Raw genomic sequence first — 22,218 nt, 5'->3', positions numbered from 1 at the left:
TTGTGTTGTACAAAACATGCAGCCCGCATGTCGGCCAAGTGTTCTCTTCGACTTTTGTACACGTAAACTGCCACATCAACCGCCCCCTCCACCAAGCCCTTGCTCCGCCTCATGATGACTTTCTTTCCCCCCCCTTGGCCGCCTTGACGATCTGGTCCCACTTGCTGTCCAACTTGATGTTGTTCTTGAACGTCATCTTGCCCTCCACCATCCGGGATGCCACACGGCGCAGCTTCTTCCGGTCGGTGCTCTCCTTCTCCTTGCTCGGGTACGCCAGCCTGCCGAGCTGACGGGCGACGTCCGCACGGTACTGCTTCTGCGACGTCGCCTCGCGCGCGTCCCACAGCTTCTTGTTCCACGGCTCGAGGTCCTCGGGCGGGTTGGGCCACACAAATGCCTTTTTCATCTGCACAGTCATGAACTTCTGGCTTTGTGGCCGGTAGTAGCCCGACGACGCGCCCTTGCGCTCGATGGACGCCTCCTTGACCCATGACCGTACCGCCGTCACCTCGACGTCGTACAGGTTCCAGAGATAGTCGCGCAGGTCAAACTTCGTGAAGGTCAGGGGCACGTTGAAAGTCGCCCAGTTCGCGGGGGCGCGGTCCTTGCGAATGAGGGTGATGACATGATTCGGCCTGAGGAGGGATGGGAATGGGAGGTTAGCTTTATCGGCATGTTCGACATGTGGTGCGGCTGCTCCGAGGACAGGCTTTTTGGACGGGATCGGACCGTAACGTACAGGAAGACTGGTTTCGTTCCGAGCTTGAAGCTGGGTGCTTGGCGGGCTACCGCCTTTGTCAATGCTCCGGCCATCTTGTCGTCGGTGTGCTGCTGCGCTGGATCGAGGTGCTGCTGCGACTCGCGAGAAATCCAAAAAGTTCCCTAGGTCGAGTTCATTGATTCCATGTGGCTGATTGGTTCAGTCGGGATCACGTATTTCCGTGAATTTCACATTGGGTGGGTCTTGGGGTCAGGGCCGGACTGATCGGAGCGGGAGCCCGGTAGCCGGCTGTTAAAAGAATACCTAACTGGGTACCAGCCTATTCAAGCTGTGGACCGGATACGGCGGGACTCGTCGGAGGAGGGCATCTACTCAATCAAGTTGCCAAAAGAAAACCGTAAGGCACTTTTGTACTCTCGAAATTCATTGCCAAAATCAGTCAGGTAGGAATATGTTGCAAGGTACACAGCACAGACATTTTGGGAAAAGGTGGAGTAAGAGTCAGTCACGCGATCTACCCTTCGAGCATCTCGGACTCCGTACAGGTTGAACGAGCCTTTCGAGTTCCACTCGTTTCAGTACTGCGCAGGATTTTTATTGATAAGTCCGAGTATGGAGGACATGGTTGGCAGGAAAAGTCTCTGATGGTTGACATCTTTCGTAGCACTTCTGACCCATGCACACTGGCTGAACATTCTTTTGTCCGATGTTTTGCCTGACCAGCGGACTAACCAACGGAAAAGTGAGCCCGCTGATCAAGGGATTTCCTGGTCCGTCATACTTGAACCCCGGATTCCGACACCAGACGGCGTTGGTTATGTAAGGTCACGCACCAACCCGACCTGAGTTAAATCTCCACTGGTTTATGAGGGGAGAATTGGAGCGCACACATGTTGGTTTTGGGTTTGGGGAAGGGGTTATTTGGTATGAGTAGTTGAAGGCAAGAGAATTATGGCCATCGTACAAGTCACTTGGCGGACAAGTACGATTGTACAACATGCCTGAGACATGGAGTCGGTCGTCGCTGGGGTAGTGGATCATGTTGGAGGCGTGGGGCGCAGAACAGGATCTTTGGATGGGGTTGGATTGCGACTAATAAACACGACATTGCTAGCAACATGGAGATTTCAATATCCCGTACAAATCTGGAAGGCTTTTCCCGTCCTTCTTACAGATATTCATGGACCATGATGGACTCTCATAATCCATCCGTCATGGCTTACTGACGTCTTACTTAGACATCAAGGCCGTCAACAACGACGCCCTTGTTCCAGGTCCAGTTCATCGTGCGAGCGACCTCCTCGGCCGATGCGTCGTCGACAAGAGCGCTGATGAGATACAAAGCTGCATCCACACCAGCGCTGTTTCCAGACGCCGTAATGACACGGAGACCACCCAGACGCATCGCGGCGCGGCGAGTAATGGACTCGCGACGGCCAGAGCTCTTGAAGGACATACTGCCCTTTCTGTTCATGGGCGTTAGCTTCGCCTACAACGGCGACGGTGAAAGGGGCATTTGGGGAAGACGTGCCTTGCATTGGAGGGTCGGCGGCCAGTGTCTGACTTGCGGCGGACATACGGGTTCTCGTCCTCGTCTCCAAGGTCGAAGCGCAAGTTGTTAACGACGTATCGAGCATCGTCGATCACGTCGGTTCGCTCAGTCAGGTTGCGGGTAGCGGCTTCACTGCAGAGAATCTCGAACTTGGTAATGTAGTCTGAGTGGGTCGTGGCCGACAGGCCGGCGAGGATGCCCTGCTTAGCAAGGAAGAGGGCACCAGTGCAGACAGAAAGAAGCGTGCGCTCGTGGGTGGGGTCCGTCTGCTGCAGCTCGGAGAAGGCCTGGATGAGGGGGAGGGGCTCGGCGTTAGCCTTAAGGACGGTTTCGCTGCCGCCGCCAACAATGACGAGAACGTCAAAGTCACTGAGACGCTCGTAGGCGTCCTTGAAGGAGATTTGGGTGCCAATGGTGACGCCAGAGTCGGAGACGACCTTGGGCTCTGCGGCAGCGATGGTACACTCGAAGGCCTTCGAGTCTGCGGGGGTTGGGGAGGGCACTGGTCAGCGTGACTGTTTTGCAGAGTCGTAGCTGTTTGGAGCGGGGAAACAGATGAGGAGATTCTCTAGTTGGGGGGCCTTTTTACTCACTCTTGTCCTTCTGGTCATGAAGGGCGGTGGTTAAGGCCTCCATTGGACCTGCCATGTCGAGAAGGTCGAAGTTGGGCTGCAGGGCGAACAGAACCTCAATGGGCTCGTCCGCCACCGCAGAGCTCTTGTTTGCCATCTTGTCGACTGTTTGTGGTATGGGTCAAGGGGGGAATGTGAAGTAGTACAGCTTGCAATTGCTGTTGGAGTAGTTGGAGCAATTGGAACCGAGAAAAAGAGATCTCGGAGAAGGTCGTTGTTGGGAATTGGGTGCGGGAAGCTCGGGTTACGATGCTTGTTGATGATGATGAAAGGTGAGAAGGAGGAGAAGAAGACAGCTCAGAGCTATTTGGACGAAGGAGGGAGGGGAAGGAAGTAATAAGGTTCGAGTCATCTGGACAAAGGAGGGGTTGGACGACGGCCCGATCTCTCTACCTGCTTCTGCTGCTTTACCAGACTTCCAACTTGTCTACCTCCTCACGCATCACCTTGGGGTGGACGTTGAGGTACCTCATTTTACCTCACGGCCTCTCCCCCTCCCTTGGATCTGCGCAACTGCCCTGCTCCGAAGCAGCCAAAGGTGCCGCTCAGCTCAGGTCACTGCCCATCTGCGACGGATCAGGTGCGTTTCTGGACAAGACCACTACCCACCACAGCTTCAAGTGGCCCAATTGCCCCACTGTCTCCCGTACGTTTTCTGGGGTCGGGTGCATCGGTGGCCCACGACGCATGGCGCTCTTTCACAGATTGCGGGGTTAGCCCACGGATGCCCCCTGTGAGGTCACTGGTGGGTCCCGGTACATGCCTGCAGTGCAGCCGGGCCACCGAGGTGCAAGTATCCCCACCTTGCGGTTCTCGTCGTTGCCCATCGCAAACCGTAGGACCCAAAGTGCCCGTGAAAAAATTAAGCGAGACCAATCGCGAGCTATTCAGCCCACGCTGTTTGGCCGCTGGTCGCAGCCTGCTGCACAGTGGTCTTTCGCCAGGCCCCTCACAGCGCCTTTGGCACCCAATGATCCAAGCCTGCCCATTTGCGGCCTTGCACCAGAGGGTCCCTGGCAAAGCTTGTACCTTGCATCAGCAGACTCCGTTGCCTGACAGTTGCATGACATCGACGTCCCCCACGCCCACAGACGGACCTTGCCTTGCTTTTCGTTACATATCAAAATATTGCAAGGCTCGATGAAGAGCCACCGCTAAATACGATGGCGTCGTCAGCGTAAGTGGCCAGACTTTTCTCATCGTATCCCTCGCTTCTCCTCCAGCCTTCCGGGCCGCGTCACGCGGTGCGCGATATTTGACCTTGCAGCATTCTAGCCACCCACAACTTCGCGATGTCACTCATGATCGACTAACCCTAAGCTACATAGGTCACTCAAGGACCTGTCCAAAACCCTAACGTCCTTCTACGTCTCGCCTTCCCTTCCACTGCCCAACGAAGTCGCCGAGGTCATCGATGCCTACCTGAACAAGCACGAGAAGTACGACGATTCGAGCGCCGAGAGACTCCAGGACGAACTCCTCAGCATCTGGGAAAAGCATGTCAAGGGTGCGCCGGCCAAATATGCCCCTTACATCCACATCTTCCGCCTTCTTGTGCCTGCGATTCGTACGCCGGCCCGCCTGTTCAAGTGGTGGGACATTCTGAACGACCCGGTACTAGAGAACATTACCCGGGAGAAGGGCTTGATGGAAGAGTCCCACCATGCGACGCTAGAGGTTTTGATGCTAGACACACCGGAAAATGACGACTCAAACACCGAAGCCATGGTGAACCCGTTTGCGAAACGACTGTTGTTGACGTGGTTGGAAAAATACTACAAAATCCAGTCTGAGACCGACTTGAGCGCGCAATCCAGCGAGCGTGCAATACGACAGGCTCTGATTACATACGGCAAGAAGAGGCCCAGAGTGAGTCGAACAACGTGCATGGCGTGGTTGTGAAAGAGTTGTCTAACGAGCCGGCAGGATTTCCTATTCACATTGGATATGTGCTTCGTGCGGAGTGAATTCCGAGCGAGGGTCGCCAAGCTCCTTTGCGAATTCGTCCAAAGTCAGCCACCGCACCTACACCTGATATTGCAGACGCCGCTATTCAACAACTTGTTGCGGTGTTTGCAGCAAGATACGTCTGCAACTGTCATTTCCGTGGCCATCACCGCCCTGATCATGATATTGCCACATATGCCCAGTTCGTTGGTGCCGCATCTCCCCAGTCTTTTCAACATTTATGCACGGTTGCTATTCTGGGATAGCGAACGGACTGGTATTGTTGAGGCCACATCGGATGAAAACGAGCAAAAGAGTCTGGCACCACCATCGGGATGGGAGACCTGCCCTTACTCTCCGGAGACTGACGACGTCGAAGTCCCTCATTTGGCCAACTACTTCACAATCCTCTACGGCTTGTACCCCATCAATTTCATGGACTACATCCGGAAACCGCAGCGATACCTCCGACACGCAAATGCAGCCAATCCAGACGAGCTTGAAGTCCAGCCAACCGAGATACGGCACAAGTCCGAGCGCTACAGACAAAGCCATCTTTTGCATCCAAATTTCTACACTCTTACGATCGAGTCTGAAAAGACCGATTTCGGGCGTTGGATGACTAGTGAGCCTGCAGAAGTCGTGGCCGAGTGTATGGCGCTGCGCTTCTCCCCTGAGACATTTGCGACCGTTGATCCAGGCAATACCCAGACCGCCGAGGGAGACAACTTCCTGCTTAGTGACGAATCAGACCGGGATGGTCTTGGGCCTGCTCTGCTTAGCGGCTCAGGGTCGGAACCTGGGGCGGAGAGCTGGAGGAACACGGAACAGGATTCGCGGGCGAGCAGTCGTGTCCACTCGACCAGTCAAGGACAGAGCTCGTTATCCAGCCAACCTTCGCATAGGAACTCACTCGAAGTCCCAAAGGCGGATGTGATCGCCGATAGTCCGACACTTCCCCCACAACTCATACCGTCGCCCTCCCACACACAGTTGCAAGATATGTTGCACTCGAACAAGGTCATCAAGTCGGGACTGCATCAGTCACTGGCTAACGACAGTGTGCCGTCACTCGCATTGAGCCACCAAGAACCCGCGGCAGAGAAGTCTGGCAGCCACATGCCCCCTCCCCTGCCGGCCATCTCTGCACCAACTTCTGTGTCTGATGGTCAGTCTCAGATTGCGCACTTGCAGCGACAAATACTTCTTTTGCATAACGACCTGAACTTTGAGAGGTATCTGAAGCAGCAGCACATGGCGCATATTGGCGAGCTGCGAAGGAGACAGGTACGAGAAGCCGCAAGTGAGGCTGAAACTCAGAATCTCATTTTAACCAACCGAACATTGAGGAAGCGGTTGGAAGACTCAAAAAAAGCCGAAATGCAAATCAGAAAGGAGTCGGAGAAAAGCCGTACTCTGGCCAAGAAGTGGGAGTCCGATTTGTCCGCGAAACTAAGAACACTGCGCGAGGAGTCAAGGAAGACCAAGACGGAAATCCAGTCGTTGCAGCAGGAGCTACAGGGCGCAAGAGAAGAGTGTGAGAAATTGAAGAAGCTTGTTTGTGATGCCGAGGTTAAAGAACTCAATTCGAAGCAGACAATGCAGTCTATCGAGATCAACGCCGCCGAGAACGACCGGCTGAAGGCCGATGTGGAGCGGCTGTCCATCTCGGAGAGGAATCTTCAAGCCAAGGAGGCGGAGAGACAGGCGGCAATCACGACGGCGGCGGAAGCAGAAAACAGGGCAGAGATGCTTGGGCTGAAACTCGAGGCGCGCGAGGAGGAGCTCCAAAAGACTAAGAAGCTTTTCCAGACCCAGATTAGTGTGTTGAACGCCAAGCTTCTGGAGGCGCATGAGGGCATCTACAGCAGACGAACCGCCGAGACCAAAGCTGCGGTCGAGAGTGCGCTGGCGGCGAGCCGGGCCAAGCAGGCTGAGCTGCAGAAGCAGTACACGAATCTGATGAGGAAGTATACAGTGCTCCAGTCGCAGGTCGAGGAGAACAGGTTCTCGGTCGGATCTTCCAACTCTCATGGTCGAGGCGAGTTCGTCTTCCGCATGGAAGGGGACAGGGAGGGCTCGATGCACTCAACCAGCCCCGTCACGACGCGAGGCAGCCATTCGGGTCTGCACAGGGTCCTGTCCGACCACGACTTCCTCAACCCGACCTCATACAATCCGACGCCGCCCATCATGTCCAAGCCGCCGACCCCGGTGCCTGCGGGCTCATCGCACCTTCCGCCAGTGGCGTCCAGCCCGACAGAGGCTGAAGACGGCGCAGCCACCAGCCTGACGTCGTCGGCGGCGGCGGCGGATCCAAAATATTTCGGCAGAGGTGAGTCTGGAACGGCCCGGATTCGGTTCCGCGATGGGTTTTGGCGGATCAACTAATCAGAGCCTCGGGGTTTTCCTTGTTCTCAGGTGGAGTGCAAAACCGACGAAAAGACGAAAAGGGGAAGAAGTCTGGGGTGATTCGGGGCATTCGCGGATACATGTGAGGGAACAAACAGAGGACGCGGCGCGCCACGCGCATGTTGGATCGGTGTCGTGTTTCGACTACTGCGATGCAGCTCGTGAAGAAAGATATACCCCCATTGTCAGATGCTGTAACGATTTGCTGTCTGCGTCATCTCGCAGCCGCTTTTAGAAAACCAACTTGACTGGTTATCTTTCTGTATGGAGAAATACAAAACAAACCAAAAGCCACACACAAAACGAAGCCTACAAAACTCATTCCGTGCTCCCCACGATGTTTCAGACCCGCGCGACCCGCAGTGATAGACCCTCGACCCGTTGAATATCGTCGCCAACCACAATACCAAAGCCTGCCCGGCTAGCTCAATCGGTAGAGCGTGAGACTCTTAATCTCAAGGTTGTGGGTTCGACCCGTAAGCGCAACTCCGGACCATGATCATCACATTGGGACATCTTCACTAACAGCATACCAGCCACGTCGGGCTCAATTCCCGTCCGCGATTGATGCGCACATTCTTTTTCCCCCTCCTTTTTTCTCAACGCATCGTTACTGATCCTCACCGGTTATCAAATAGCGGTGTTCCATGTCATCCCAAGCTCCTCATACGTTAACATCAATCAAGTGTATTGGGAATCCTCTTGGTGTTTCTCGTTCACTTCCGATGTCTCCTTTTATACATCTATATAGCAATCCCGGGCTTGATAGTGGTAAACGGATTGCGAGCTGGACATGAGAACACAAACAAGCCTCCTTCCGCTAGCTTCCTCTTCCTCATCAACAAATCATCCAGGCTCAAGAGCGATGTCGAACGTTATAAAATCCTACCGCCACCGAGGGTTATCTATTGGTATGAGGAAGCAACCACATCAAAATATTCCTCGACTTACGCCAGGGGCAATATGTCACAAGTACTGCACCAGACACCTGAATCATTGTAGCTCAACTCACCGAGAGAAAGCATCAGCAAAGAAGGGAAATCGCCACAGGTGATCGTTGGGCGGTCCATGCCGTGATTTCTTTTTCCAATTCTCGAGACTGTATAAATGAATAAAAAAACGCCCGTCTCAACGATTCTTATGTAGTCATACATTTTTCTTTCGTCTTTCTTCCGTGCGACCCAAGATCTATTCTCTCTTCCCACCCAATCAGCTCTGGGCCATTGCAGCATATGCTATGTGTATGGAACTGGATGATGCTGAGACAGGCGTAACCCCCCCCCCTCCAGGTAAAAACACCACATTGGATTTAAATCAAGCGAAGTGCGCCTCGTCGACCTCTTCGACGCGATTCGACGGGTACTGAACAAATTCGGTTCAAGAGTTCTCGGTAGCCGTGGTGGTGGGCTCGGGCTCGTCTCGGTCCATCTCCTCAGGCGTTGGGGCGTCCTCGATGTCGATGGCATCCTCGGCGTCGTTGGCTTGCTCGGTGTCGACGTTATCCTTCTCGGCGGCAGAGGCCTCTCCCGCCGCCTTGACCCTGGCCGCCTCATCGATCTGCCGCTGTTTCTGCAAGCTGTTGTTGATGAGCGGCGTCGTGTCGTTGAAGATACGCAGGAGCATGGCGGTGCGGTCCTCTTTGGGCAGCATGAGGTTAAGCGAGTGAATGCTCTTCCACAGCGGCAGCGCCATGCGCTCGCTGAAGGCCGGGTCGGAGCCGTCGGGCTCGACGCGGAGGACGCAGCAGCCCATGCCGATGTCGCGGACGCGCGCGCCAATCTCGCCCATCTTCTCCCACTCGCCGTCGGCGATGCGCGGGAACATCTCGATGAGGAGGCGGCGGAGCGTCTCCTTGGTCGTGAGGCGGACAACGCGCTGCTCGCCGACGTAGCCCTGCAGGATCGGCATGCCCTCGGACTGGATGCGCCAGCGGCAGATCTCGGCCGAGGGGGCGTCCTGTTTCATGAACATCTTGACACCGCCGTGGATGACCTTGATGCCGCGGCCCTCGTTTTCGACGAGAATGTCGCGCGCGAGCGCCGAGGTGTAGTAGATGGCCTTGGCCGGCTCGCCCACGGCGTTGCGCACCATGAAGCGGTCCTCGGGGAAGCGTGACGAGACGTGGTAAAAGGTCTTGATATTCTTGATGACCTCGTGCTTGGGGTCGAGGTACTTAAAGGGCTCCTCGACCTGGCCGTGGATGTTGCGGTTGGATCTCTTAGGCTTCTCTTGTGTCGCGTCGAGCTTGGGCTTCTTTGTCTCTTGGGTCTCACCATCAGCCGTGTCGTCTTCCCGCGGCCGCTTAGCGCCGTTTGTAGCATCCTGCTCGGGTACCTCGGCCTCGGTCGTGGCCTTGGCCTCACTCTTTTCCTCCGGCTTGCCGGTCTCGGTAGCCGCGAGTGCCTCTTTGGTCTTCTCAGTCTTCTCTTCAGTCTTCTCCTCTGGCTTCGTCTCCTCGGTCGCGGGGGTGGCGGCTGCCGTGGTTCCGTTTGACTTCGTCGCGTCGTCAATTTTCTGGTCCTCGGGGCGGATCTTGACCTCGGCCTTCTTTTGCAGAACGGTGATGAAGAAGCCACCGGTATCCTGCTGGTGAGCGTAGACTCTCATGCAGCGCTCGAGAGGGATGTCCGCGCCCACGCTACCCTCCACGGGCGGGAACATGGTATCGACAATTCTGCCAGGCGCGATGCCGTCGGCGCTGTTCTTGGTGTACTCGTCGACCTCGGCCTGCGAGCCCCATAGCCTGCCGGACTTATCCATGATCTGCCACTTGCGCATGCCAGGAGCGCGGACGAGTCCCTGCAGCTCGTTGCTGCAGTCGAGGATCTCAACCTTGTCGGGACCACCGGCGCGGTCAATGGCGGCCGCGACGACAGACTCGTTCTCGACGGGGTTCATGCTGCAGGTGGAGTAGACGACACGGCCTCCGACCTTGAGCATGGCAAGGGCGCGCAGGAGAATCCTGACCTGAGTGACATGGAGACCCAGCGCGCTGCCGGGCTGCCAATCCTTCCACAGGTTCATGTTCTTTCTCAGGGTGCCATCGCCCGAGCAGGGCACGTCGGCGAGAATGCGGTCGAACTTGAGGTACTGAGGCTTGTTCGGGGTCGCCGGGTCGGAAGGGAGCTTGATGGAGGGGTACTGAGTGGCGTCGTGGTTCGTGACGAGCAAGTTCGGAGAGCCGAGACGCTTGAGCTGGTGAACGAGCATGTGGCCGCGCTTGTAGTCGGCGTCGTTGGCAATCAGAAGACCAGTGGTGCGGCCAGCATCCGCCGGGTCGGCCTCGAGGTCAGCCTCGCGCTCCTCCTCCGTCTCCTCGCCGAGGTCAAGACCGTCCTCCTTGGCGAACGCACGCAGAACCTTCCTGACTCTCGCCTCCTCGCCCTGGTGAATCATCTCGAGGAGCTGGCCGGCCTTGCTACCAGGCGCAGCGCACATGTCCAGCACGGTCATGCCGGGGCGAACGTCCATCAGGAGAGGGGGAATCATGCTGACAACTTCCTGTCTGCTAATGTTGCCGACGGTCGTCTCGGAAACGAGAAACTTCTGGAAGGCGGCGAAGGGGGGGTATTTGCGGATGATGTTCTTCGGGGTGGTCATCCACCAAGCAAGCTCGTTGGGGTACCACGACAACGGCTTGGGGGGCTCGACGGCGCGCCCGTCGGCGTGTTCGATCTTTTCGATCTCGGGCATGTATCGGCTTTGTAGGAGTTTCTTCACGGCCAAGGCGTGGCTGAGGATAGCAAGTTAGTAGGGCTGCACGAGGGGGAGAACCACCAAGAAGCGAGTCGTCGTGGGCCTACCCTTTGGAGCCGCAGAAGCGGAAGCTGTTGGGAAGGTCTCTGCGCAGCGCATCCCAGAAGGGAACCTGCTCCTCCTCCGAGAGGCCGATGATGGTGTTGTAGTAACGCTGGAGCCTCTCGTTCTCCTTCTTGACGGCAGGGTACGACTGCCACGACTCGCTGCGAGGCTGGCGACCGCGATCACCGCCCGTGGCGTTGCCGCCGCCGCGACCCTTTCCCTTCTTTCCACCCTGGTGGGATGAAAGTCAGCGTAAAGCGACAACGTAAAACAGTACGCCGGAAAGACTTACTCTGAATTTGCGACCCATTATTGAAGGATTAGATTGACGTGCGTGTGTTTGGTGGATTGCGCACGTAAGTGTGTCTTATTTGGGAAGAGGAAGGGATTCAGTAGCGAGTCCAATCCTATCGGCATTCGAGTCGCGCGGTATGAAATTTTGCCGTTACCAGGAGGAAAAAAAAAAGAAAAAAAAGTTGGAGGTTCGGTCGCGGAATGCGCCAGCCTGTGGCCAGCCCATCGATTAGAAATGATTGGCCAATCATATGCCGGCCTTGTTGAGCATTCTCACCACCCCGCATCAGCACCCCTGTATCTCAGGGTCCGCCCTGGTCTCTGGTCTCTGTTTCCCCCTCCAACTGCTGAGAGCCGTCCCGCTTTCAGGAGCTCCATCTGTCGGCTTTCTCGTCGTCTGGTAAACTTCATCTCAAAATCGAAGCTCCCTAAATCGTAGACGCCCTTCCGAAGCATGGAATGCCCTCGCAAGATTACAATGGTACTCCAATGACACGACATCAGTAGGGCTCATTACTCGCCTACTTCTTCCGTATCGCGAATTCCTTGAAACCTTGTGTTCCCGTTACATCCGCAGAAGGCCACAACAGAACAGTAAACACATATCTGGAACCTGCCACTTGCAGCGAGTGATTGGTCTGACGAGGGTAAATCACATTGCGAGTCCTTTGGGTACGGGTAAATAGTGTCATAGTGTTGCTCGCTATCGCTATCGCTACTAAAAAGTCTGAAACAGTTGGTCGTAGTCCTTGGTGCGCTCTGCGAATACACACATCTAAGTGGGAACCGAGGCTTAAGCCCAAGAGGGTGGGACAGTCGAAGCGCGGGGTTCCTCGGGTGGCTCCCCTCCCTTAGCAATTCGAGCAAGCTACGATTCCCTCCTGCCACAAAGCGTAATCCCGATGGTCAACAAGCCGCGTATCCCCAACAATGGAAATGAGTTTGCCGTTAAACTTGGGACCGGCATCCGAATGTCAGAGAGACGAAAGTTTGGCTCCCCGCACGGGAGCGCGCCTTAGAGGATCGACATGGGCGCGTCAGCCACCATCATCGCTAGAACTTGATTTCCGACTTGCTTAAATACCAAAGGATTTCTCGATCAAGCAAACCTCCCGACTTTTTCGTTGTCCAGTTCAAAGTTTCACCCGGCTCACCACTTGGCCAAAAAACACTGAAGTGATACTACAATAGAAATCATGGCTCCTTCAACATCCGTCAGCCAACTACCCCAGGTAGACGCCTCGGCCGTCACCCACAACAACGGCAATGGCAACGGCGCCCTCAAGCAGGAAAAGTCCCCGTTCATGAAGACTACGGCTTTCCCCAGGCCACGAAAGTTCGATGATCCGTACCAGGAGCGGCAGTACCTCAAGGAGCGATTGGCCCTGGGCTTCCGCATCTTTGCCAAAAACGGGTTCGACGCTGGTGTGGCTGGTCATATCACCGTCCGGGTATGATCCATCATTCCCCTGTCGTCCATTTCATCTCTTGGAGACGCATGGTTAATGTCTCCTTGACTTAGGACCCCGTTGAGCCGGACTCGTTCTGGCTGAACCCATTCGGCGTGCCTTGGCCGCTCCTCAAGGCCTCGGATCTCATCCGCGTGAATGCCGAGGGTGAGGTCGTCGAGGGTGGCCCGATCAAGCTCCTCAACACAGCTGGTACGTCTATCCCGTCACGACGCTCTTGTCGCTCTTCGGCGGCTCCTATGCTCGCTAACTGACACCGCATCTCAGCCTACATGATTCACCACGCAGTCCACGAGGCCCGCCCTGACGTAAAATGCGTGGCTCACTCCCACTCCCTCTACGGCCAGGCCTTCTCGTCCCTGGGCCGCAACCTCGACAACATCAGCCAGGACACTTGCGCCTTCTACAACGACATCGTCCTCTACAACTCCTTTGGCGGCATCGTCCTCGGCAAGGAGGAAGGCCTGCGCATTGCCGCCGCCCTCGGCGACAAGAAGGCCGCCATCCTGCAGAACCACGGCCTAATCACCTGCGGCAAGTCCGTTGAGAGCTGCGTCTACTGGTTCCTGAGTCTCGAGCGCTGCTGTCACCAGCAGCTCCTCGCCGATGCCGCCGCCGGAGGACGGGGCCACGAGACGGTCAAGATTGATCACGAGGACGCCGAGTTTACGTACAACACGATCGGGACGGAGTCCGCTGGGTGGTTTTCCGGGAAGCCGGCCTTCGATATGATGGAACATGAGTCGGGGTTCACGTATAAGATGTAGGACCTTGTTGCAGCGTCCGTCAGGCCGATGTTGAGGATTTTGTCAATTGATGTGACAAGAATGCGGTCAAGAGTGTATATCAACTTCAAGTGACCCGCCGACTCGGTTCGCCACACTCTCGGCGAGACGATGATGGTATGCACATGAGTTTGAAACCCCCACTTCTCCACCAGCGGGTTGATGTTATACAATGATGGTACACAAGATATGATACAGCTACTCGTCGAGCAATCCTACAGTCCAGTGAACAATCCGATCAACTCCCTGGCCGTTGATGGCGCTCACGGGGATCGCGGTACACTTCTCTGTCCAGGCATTCTCAATCCCGCTTGGGTGAGGAGTGATTCCTTGGTTGATCTGGCCCAGGTACTGGTTCAGCTCCCTGAAATTCTCCTGTGTCTCGGGAAGGTCGGCTTTGGTGGCGACCACAAACCAAGGTTTGGCCGCAATGTGCAAGCCGGTTTCCTGCTTAGGTGCCGAGGGAGCATCCGCCACCATCATCGTGCCCCCGAACGGCGTATGTCCATGGGCGTCGGAGCTGAGGCCCCAGTCGACACGAGAGTCGATCTCGCGGGCGCGCTCTTCCTCCTCACGCATTTGAGCATAAAGTCCGACCTCGTTCCACAGCGCCTTGAGCGCCGTCACGGCCGGGCCCGCCGAGAGGTCGACGACGAAAGCAAGCACGCCCGCGCGTTCGACGTGGCGCAAAAATGCGATGCCAAGACCCCGGTCTAAGTGAGCACCCTCGATCAGGCCCGGTATATCGGCAACCGTGAAGCGGGTTCGTTGCTCGACAAGGACTTCCTCCTCGCGTGGCCCGCCGTGCTTAGAGTCGATGGCGGGGTAGCGCTTGTAACTCTTGATAACGGGCCGGCCCTTATAGTTGTCCAAGACAACTGTGCCAATGTTCGGCTGCAGCGTCGTGAAGGCCCAGTTGCCCACACGTGTGCGCGAGTTTGTAAGCGCACGGAGCAGCGTGCTCTTGCCAGCATTAGGCAATCCAACAAGACCGACATCAGCAAGTAACTTGAGCTCGAGTTCAATCTCCATGGTCACAGCACGCTCGCCTTTGGTGGCGAAGATGGGTCGTGGGTACTCTCGCGACACAAAGTGAGGGTTGCCAAGGCCGCCTATGCCGCCAACGGCCAGCAAGATGGGTTGAGGGGAAGGGCGCGACAGATCAAGCTGGATCGGACCGGCCGGCTGGTGATAGAGACGCGTACGGGTCGGAGCTCGGGGGAGAGATATTGTTTTCAGGTCGGACTTTGAAAGCCCGGGGTAAAGAAGGAACTTGTTCCGGTCGGGATCCTCGGGCTCATCGAAATCATCCTCAACGATCTTTTTCGTGCTCCTGTTTTCCTCGTCGTCCAAGTCTTCATCCTCTTCTTTCAGCCCTTCCTCCAATTCTTTTCTCGCCAACTCTGTCTCGCGCGCCATTCTCGCACGCTTCTCAGCCTTCCTCTGTGCTTTCATGGAGCGCTGCAGCATGGCGTCCTCGGCGACCGGGTCTTCCCTGCTCAACTCGCGCACTACGGTGCCGACCGGTACAGTGATGATGACATCGTCGCCTCGCTGACCTCCTTTTGAGCTGCCCTGGCCGGATTTTCCTTTCCCAGCCCGAATGAAGCGCCTCCTGGCTAGCTTGTGCAGAGAGGTTTCGCCGTGTACTGCTTGTATGTAGATGTTGCCTCCATGGCCGCCATCGCCGCCATTTGGAGGGCCGTCGGGAAGGTATGCGTCGCGGAAAAACGAGATACAACCGTGGCCACCTGGACCAGCATAGAGGGTCACTGAGGCTTTGTCGGCGAAAATGGGCATGGAATAGTCGTCAGGAGCTGGGTTTAGTCGGCTGGTCTTGGGTTCCTGGGCGACATTGGTCGAGCTATAGCGGCGACATGCGACAGCTCGGGCAGCAAGGCGAGGTGCCGCCGTATTTCTGCCAACGAACAACGATGGATAGAGAAATGGAAGAAAGAGCGGATGACTGGCCGAGCATCTTGCCGCCATCTTCATTCTTCGAGTGCGCCGATTGACGTTGGTTGTTGTTGAAAGGTTGCGACAGTGCCGGACGGAGCGAAGCTCTAGAATTTAGTTCTGGAACTTTGTCGCCGTTAGGAGCGATAAGATACGGTAATTCAGATTCATTACGTAATCGAGCTGGGGCGGGAGTAGCCGTTGTGAGACTGGGATGAACCACCTAAGCACTCCACTACCTACCTACCTACCGACCTGTCTGACACGATATTTGGCGGAGTGCACTGCCTCGCAAGGTCTCCTCAAGCTGCCTGAGGAAGACTGGAAGAGTGAAGACGGATCTCGCTTGTCCTTTCAGCCTCTTCAACGTCACTTCGTCATGTTGCCTGACGTTGTCTCCTTGAATGACTTATCAGGGGGGAAATTCGGCTGACCTGGATCGCGTCGCTGGAGATTGCCCATCGGGTTCTTTGCGCGAGTCCAGAATCTGACTTATCAACTTGTTCTAGTGAATGCACCACCAGGTGCTGATGAAGCGGCCGGCAGCATGCGACAAGATGCGGTGAGCAAGCCTGAATCCCTGACACAGAGTGTGGCAAACACAGCACTGAAGGCCTGACAAGAACCACCATAGGCGGCAGAATGAGTAGTATCATGTCACGATTCGAGGGATGTGCAAACACTCGGGATTGTTTTTTGCTGGTTTTGTCGTCTACTAGGACCTAGGGAGTTGAGAGCAGCCGGACCTCCGTCAGTCGTTCGTTGCCCACGCGGGGCCGATCAAATCGGGCTCTCATATTGCAGGTTGCGTCGGTGCAGAACCAAGTGGTTCCTCGCCGATCAGTTGCCCGTTCCACATCGTACCTACGTGAGGTACTTTGCTTGTGCTGTACTTGGCCTGCTGTGATGGTCTGGTCTGGTCTGGTCTGCGAACTTAGGTAAGGAGGTGCAAAGAGGAGACATCCAGCGGCCCAGCCACCCCACCCCTCCGGTCGACTCGGCCTCTGGAAGCTGACCCGCCGACCCTCTCCGCTTTCTTTCTACTTCGGCGTCTCCCGTTGGACCAGCGGGGCCACCAACGCAGCCTGAGCAGTGTCTCTTGTCGCCCAGCCCCCCCTCCCCGCTTCACTCTTCACTGCAAACCGCCCCGCGGCTTCTTCTGACTGCAGCTCTCCTCCGGCCCTGCAAATACCTCTGTGCATCGTACTTCTACTGTACCCCCCTGGCCCCTCGTCCTTGACCGCCTTGAAGCCCAAGTGCGGGAACGGCACCGGAAGCAACGCAAAGCGAGGGGCGGCGACAACGCACACATAACCTGCCCCTCCACTCACATTGACTCTGCTTGCTGCTCTCTGCCCTCAGTCTCTAGACTAGTCGGCTACAGTTTTTGACAGTTTCTTTCATCTTCCACCCTCTCTTCCTCCTTCCAGCAAAGAACCAAACCCGGATCTTACTGGTCGCTTATCGGATCTCGTTGGGAACTCGTCGGGCAGACGACCTTTCTCTCTCTCCCTCTCCCTCTTACCCATCTCCTGCTCATTCTCACTTGGATCCCGCTCCCTTTCCTTCATTGGGCCACTACCCCCCAAGGCTTGCATATTAAGGAACGCTGGCATTCGAGCCACGACACTTGCTGCAGTAAAAACCCCGTCCCCATTCGATCTTCTCTTCCTCTGTCCGCATCCTCGTGGATCAGACCTTCTTCTCCCCACGCCTCCTCCCGCATCATCTGTTTCTGCTCTCCGTTGAATGATAGTCTGCAGTTTGACTATTACGACCTCCTCCACAGTCGTCGACTCAATCTTCTCCATCGCGCCCTCTGGAAGCCTTGCTTGCTTGCTTGCCTTGCTGTTTCATGGTTCGATGCTGCAGGATACATAGCACCAGCAGACGGGAGGAACTCACTTCATTCGTCCTAGTTTTGTTTATTCCCAACTCCTGTCCCTGCCCGCCGACTTCCTCCGCGCTGTAACCATTCCCCCTCTTAATAAACACTTAAGCCAGGTCAGTCCATCACCGCTTTCCTCTCTTTCTCTCTCTCCCCCTTTCTCCCTTTCCTCTTCCACCCCCTTCATCTCACTCCACGAGCCTCTTTCTGTTCAGCTCCCATACCACCAACCTTCCTCCATGAAACCCCGTATCTGGGTCTCGAGAGGAATAATGTCATTGCGACTAGTGGTAGATGACCCGTCCTGACCTCGTTGTGACAATATACTGTCCTCTCGAACTTGTCCTCGTCCACAAAAGACAGACCTGTCAGTGTAACATCCTGCTAAGATGTATCCCAGAGACCGCAGACCGCGCACGCCACACACTCCGCGGACACGCAAGACCACTGTTAGGATGGACCCCGACTGCGCCATATGCCATGCTCCCGCCTCTATGGCATGCGACTGCGAGGCCAAAGGTCTCGATGTTGCCATGAAACAGGCCGAGCAGCGTATGATGCAGTCCATATACAACGACATTCGGTAGGTCTGATGATGCCTCGCATGCCTGCCCGTTATGCTGACTGCTCTTCTAAGGAGCTGGGTCCGGGCCCATGCCCAAGACTACATCTTAGAGTATTTCCGGCTTCTCACAGAGCGCCGGAAGGTAGCTCACGCCGCCAATATCGATCGTATCACCGCCTCTGCGTACCACTATTATCATGCGCCGCCCCATCCCACCGAGCTCGCCCAGGCACAAGCAGACCTGAAGCGCGGCATCGACGAAGACTGGCAATCCAGCGTCCAACGATACCCCGAGGTCTTGGAATATTTCTTTAGCCTAGTCGATCTTAGCCTGCCCCCCGACGATGATCCCATTGTCAAGGACCCTCCTCTCAGCGCCCTCAGTGGCTCAAGAAAATCAACCGGAAGAAGGCTCGCAGGCGGCGGGGGGCCGCCACCACCACCAGGAAGACCACAGGCCATCACTGCTCCAGGTGGCCACGACAGAGATCCATTCTCAAGGAGGACACCGCCTCCCATCGATGCGTCCAGCAGGAGAACGCCAGGCTTGGGAGGTAGAGACAGGAGGTCCATGCCTCCTCCCATGGGGCATCCAGGACCACCCCCAGGACCATTCGGACGGACGGCACCTCCGCCACCCGGGTACTATCCTTGGGGCTCATAATGACGTCTCAAATGTCGATGAATGTCACATGGGACTGGACAACACTCCCAGAAATTCAAGACTTTTTTTTTTTTCTTTTGAAAGGGAGCACGGCGCCGTCACGGGATTGTAAGGATGGTTTGTTTCTAATTATTTTAACGATGTCCACGAACTGCATGAGCAACTTGCCCAGCGGCATATCAATACTGGCTCACCAAACCTTTGCATAGCAGGACGGAGTGGCACGTTGACAGGACTCCACCTCTTGCTCCTGTGTCTGATACGCCAAGAGACACCAACAATTTGTGTTCTTAGTCCTCGGCCCATTCTGTATGTCATCGAGTTGTCTTATGGCTATAATTTCTTTTGGGTAGGTCGGCGTTGGAGTACGGATCGTTGCAAAGAGTACATCGCGGCTGGGCATTTACGACGGCGCAGGCCTGATACCGTTTCTCCCTTTCTCTTTTCTTCTCCGCCATTGCGCTAGCAAAATCCGTAGCGGGACAAATAACCTCGAAGGAATAGATGGCCTGCTAGAACAAATACCTCGCAAAGAATGCAAAACCGCTCTCGGACTGACCCGGGTCCGATGTGATAAACGGTGGACGATGAGCAGCTTGTGCGTGCTCATCAAGTCCAGAGAGAGTCAAGGTCATTTGGCGTACAAAAATGTGTGATAGCTGCGAGCCGAGCCGTTACAGCCAAGGCCTCAAGCGGGCCGCCGCGAAACGTAGGACTTTCGCGATGATGGATAGAGAGAAAGAATCACAACAACGCGGCCGTTCCGGAGCCCCTCTCCACAAGCCCCGGTCATAAACGATACGACAAGACGTGCTGCACAAGCACACCTGCCTGACCACAACAGCCCAAGATGACGACAGGGTCCAATGGACGCAGCAATTGAGCTCCGTGATACGTGGAAATGCATGGACTTGCCGCACTAGAAGGGGGGTCTGCAGTAAGTAGGTAGCTATTCTGAATGCGGTAGCTCCGTATGCAGCTCGTGGTGCTCTTGGCCCAGAGCAAACGGGTAGCGAACGAGAATGAAGGGGCTTATTGGAGACAATTGGAATTTTGTGGCCTCTGAGCTTGCTGTTGTGAGACATCGTGACGAACTAGAACGAAACAAACGAGCGTTTTCAATCAATTCAGTGACCTTCGTCCACTTACATTGGATGCATGTTGAGAGCATATTCATGAAAGGTTCTTCATGGCGCCCTCTGGTTGGAAAACCGAAGAAGCTTCTTCTCTTTCACCTCTCATTTTTGGCTGGGACTAGGTTTTGGGGGGATGCTTATAAGTACAAGAAAGCCGCCTCGAAGGGCCGGGCTAGAAATGACGCAAAGACGGGCCAGAGAGTTTTATAAAAAGGTTAAGCGTCCCCCGTGATCTGAGTTTTCTTGGTTTATGCAAAGGGTGTTGGTTTCGTGTGTGCGTATATTGAGGGAGTCAGTCGTCTCTTTTAGACCTTTTGCGTTTGTAGTTTTTAACATCGCCGTTGAGGGCGCAACGGGAGAGGAGACCAGGACTAGCAAAAGAGCCCGATGGGACGTGGGCAAGGGTACAGTCAACTAATAGGGGGATCGGCGAGTCGTCTGACTATGCCTTCTCCTCGACGGAGGTCTCCTCAAGATCCTTGGTGACCTCCTCGACCGCGTCGCCGTTGCTGGTGACACCGTTAGCCTCGTCGGCCTCGAGCTTCTCGAGCTGCTTCTTGGCCTTCTCGATGTTCTAGAAACTAACGTCAGCGTCAAGCAAAAACAGCAGCTGTCGGGCTTTTGGGGCAAGGAGGCAAGGGAGGAAGGGTATATGTAAAAAGAAACACTTACGCGCTGAGTCTGGGCCTCCTGGTCAGACTTCCAGTGCTCAAGCTTGGCCTTCACCTTCTCGGCAACGGCGGGAACGTCGGCCTGGCTCATAGGGGGGTCGATACCCAGGAAAGCACAGTCCTCAACGACAGAGGGCGGGCAGTTGAACTTGCCGGCCTTCTCCTCGGATGCGCCGCCTTTCTTGCCCTTCTTCCCCTTCTTGACGGCGGGGAACAGCTCATCATCACGGTCCTTCTTGGAAACAATCTTCATGCCCTTGAGACCGGAGTCATCAACGGTACGCGAAGCCTGGGCGCTGAGACCGCTGTCAGCCTGGAGAGGGGCCTTTTCGACCTTGTGGGTGGGGTCGAGGAACTGGAGCAGGCTGTTGGCGCGACGAATCTCCTCCAGGTAGGCGGGGTCACTGGCATCAGCGAGGAACTTCTCGGCATCAGCCTTCTTGCGCTCCTTGTGGTAACGGTCCTGCTCGGCCTTTCTTCTCTCGCGGGCCTTCTCACGAGCCTCACGCTCGTAGGCCTGGGCGGCCTTGCGCTGTTGCCAGTACTCATCCTTAATAGTCTTGACGGCTTGGTACTTCTCGTTTTGAAGGTTGTGGAGCCTCGAACGCTCGTCACGGAGCGAGGACAGGTTCTTGTAGGCCTCGTCGCCCTCGGCCTTGATGGCGTCCAGCTCGGCCTGGATCTTGTTGTATTGCTCAGACATAGCCTTGGCCTCGGGGTCCTCCATCGAGTCCTTGATCTCCTTAATCTTGGACTTGAGGTCGTCAATCTGCTTCTGCGAGTCGTCGAACTGGGAGAAGTTCTTCCTCAGCTTGCGGAGAGAAGAGATCTCGGCGAGGGCCTTCTTCTCGTCGACAATCTTCATGGTGCCCGAGTTGACCTGAGAATCGAGCTTCTCGATCTGGCGGTCGACCTCCTCGACGCTCTTGTAGTTGACCTTGGAGCGGGCAGTCTTCTGCTCGGCAATGCGGGAACGGAGCTGCTCGTCGAGGCGCTTGATCTGGTCAAGCTTGGAGGTACGGGCGTTCTTGCCGGCGCCCTGCTTCTGACGAATCTCGTTGGCCTGGGCAATGAGCTCGGCGCGGCGCTTCTGAGTGGGGGACTGTTGCTCCTTGTTCTTGTTGGGCATGGCGATATCGATCTTGGCCTTGATGGCGTTCTGGGTAGATATCCGTGTAAGCGGTTTGCGATCCAATTGAGATGTGTCATTTCTTTCCGCGGTTCCGGCCGTCCAGGGAAACGTGCCGCAAGTCGCCAATTGGATTGACGATTCGACTTACCAGCTGATCGAGAGCATCCTTATGCTCCTTCTCGGCAACCTTCAGCTTCTTCTGGTATTCGGCCTCATCAGGCAAGGTAGGACGGGTCTTGGTCTCAGTCTTTGTCTCGGTCTTGGTATCTGCTGCCGCAGCAGGTGCCTGCTTGGTGTCGGCCATTGTGAATATGGCGAAGCTTGTCTGCTGGTGCAAGAGAACAACAGTCAATTAGACAAAGCAGAGGTTGGCGCGCACTGCCGTGGGTGGGAGCGGGCAGCTAGGGTAGTGGTGAAGGGGAGAGAGGGAGATGGGGAACTAAGGAGGACCGCGCAGAAGGTGAACTTTTCGTAAAAAGATCCCCCAATTTTTGTTGAAATTCACTCTTTTGGGTTCCGTGGCAGGTACCTCTCTCCAGGAGGTAAGGCCACCTGCCATCCTGGATTTGGCTGTGGGGTTCAAGTCCACGCAG

The 22,218-nt window shown here is 55.8% G+C and overlaps 8 protein-coding genes across 8 annotated transcripts; 3 read left to right on the top strand and 5 right to left on the bottom strand.

Moving 5' to 3' along the window:
- Position 1: 1 nt before the first annotated feature.
- CDEST_05330 (Putative large ribosomal subunit protein uL23) lies at positions 2-892 on the bottom strand. Its single transcript, XM_062921489.1, has 2 exons — positions 740-892; positions 2-635 (listed from the first exon to the last, which is right to left on the bottom strand). Exons 1-2 carry the CDS (start codon positions 811-813, stop codon positions 110-112), a joined length of 600 nt encoding a protein of 199 aa, XP_062777540.1. The 5' UTR covers positions 814-892; the 3' UTR covers positions 2-109.
- A 1,063-nt stretch (positions 893-1,955) lies between these two features.
- CDEST_05329 (Putative class I glutamine amidotransferase) lies at positions 1,956-3,002 on the bottom strand (the record flags this gene model as incomplete). The annotated part of the gene is made up of 3 exons (XM_062921488.1): positions 1,956-2,187; positions 2,253-2,754; positions 2,867-3,002. 3 exons carry the CDS (start codon positions 3,000-3,002, stop codon positions 1,956-1,958), a joined length of 870 nt encoding a protein of 289 aa, XP_062777539.1.
- A 925-nt stretch (positions 3,003-3,927) lies between these two features.
- CDEST_05328 (Putative hamartin) lies at positions 3,928-7,553 on the top strand. Its single transcript, XM_062921487.1, has 4 exons — positions 3,928-4,082; positions 4,234-4,774; positions 4,832-7,187; positions 7,274-7,553. Exons 1-4 carry the CDS (start codon positions 4,069-4,071, stop codon positions 7,348-7,350), a joined length of 2,988 nt encoding a protein of 995 aa, XP_062777538.1. The 5' UTR covers positions 3,928-4,068; the 3' UTR covers positions 7,351-7,553.
- A 766-nt stretch (positions 7,554-8,319) lies between these two features.
- CDEST_05327 (Putative SAM-dependent methyltransferase RsmB/NOP2-type, RNA (C5-cytosine) methyltransferase) lies at positions 8,320-11,505 on the bottom strand. Its single transcript, XM_062921486.1, has 3 exons — positions 11,358-11,505; positions 11,068-11,297; positions 8,320-10,997 (listed from the first exon to the last, which is right to left on the bottom strand). The coding sequence occupies exons 1-3, from the start codon at positions 11,373-11,375 to the stop codon at positions 8,642-8,644; spliced, it is 2,604 nt and encodes an 867-aa protein (XP_062777537.1). The 5' UTR covers positions 11,376-11,505; the 3' UTR covers positions 8,320-8,641.
- A 258-nt stretch (positions 11,506-11,763) lies between these two features.
- On the top strand, positions 11,764-15,733 carry CDEST_05325 (Putative class II aldolase/adducin). The gene is made up of 3 exons (XM_062921484.1): positions 11,764-12,810; positions 12,882-13,020; positions 13,096-15,733. The coding sequence occupies exons 1-3, from the start codon at positions 12,556-12,558 to the stop codon at positions 13,593-13,595; spliced, it is 894 nt and encodes a 297-aa protein (XP_062777535.1). The 5' UTR covers positions 11,764-12,555; the 3' UTR covers positions 13,596-15,733.
- On the bottom strand, positions 13,811-15,674 carry CDEST_05326 (Putative GTP binding domain, GTP1/OBG domain, P-loop containing nucleoside triphosphate hydrolase). Its single transcript, XM_062921485.1, has one exon. It carries the CDS (start codon positions 15,606-15,608, stop codon positions 13,812-13,814), a length of 1,797 nt encoding a protein of 598 aa, XP_062777536.1. The 5' UTR covers positions 15,609-15,674; the 3' UTR covers position 13,811.
- A 967-nt stretch (positions 15,734-16,700) lies between the features above and the next one.
- CDEST_05324 (uncharacterized protein) lies at positions 16,701-19,518 on the top strand. Its single transcript, XM_062921483.1, has 2 exons — positions 16,701-18,040; positions 18,095-19,518. The coding sequence occupies exons 1-2, from the start codon at positions 17,847-17,849 to the stop codon at positions 18,684-18,686; spliced, it is 786 nt and encodes a 261-aa protein (XP_062777534.1). The 5' UTR covers positions 16,701-17,846; the 3' UTR covers positions 18,687-19,518.
- A 208-nt stretch (positions 19,519-19,726) lies between these two features.
- CDEST_05323 (Putative nuclear segregation protein Bfr1) lies at positions 19,727-22,156 on the bottom strand. Its single transcript, XM_062921482.1, has 3 exons — positions 21,774-22,156; positions 20,495-21,652; positions 19,727-20,396 (listed from the first exon to the last, which is right to left on the bottom strand). Exons 1-3 carry the CDS (start codon positions 21,927-21,929, stop codon positions 20,265-20,267), a joined length of 1,446 nt encoding a protein of 481 aa, XP_062777533.1. The 5' UTR covers positions 21,930-22,156; the 3' UTR covers positions 19,727-20,264.
- Positions 22,157-22,218: the final 62 nt, after the last annotated feature.

This window comes from Colletotrichum destructivum, chromosome 3 (genome assembly GCF_034447905.1).
Source record: "Colletotrichum destructivum chromosome 3, complete sequence".
In the NCBI taxonomy this organism is placed as follows: Eukaryota; Fungi; Ascomycota; class Sordariomycetes; order Glomerellales; family Glomerellaceae; genus Colletotrichum; species Colletotrichum destructivum.
This window is presented reverse-complemented; position numbering and strand designations above follow the sequence as displayed.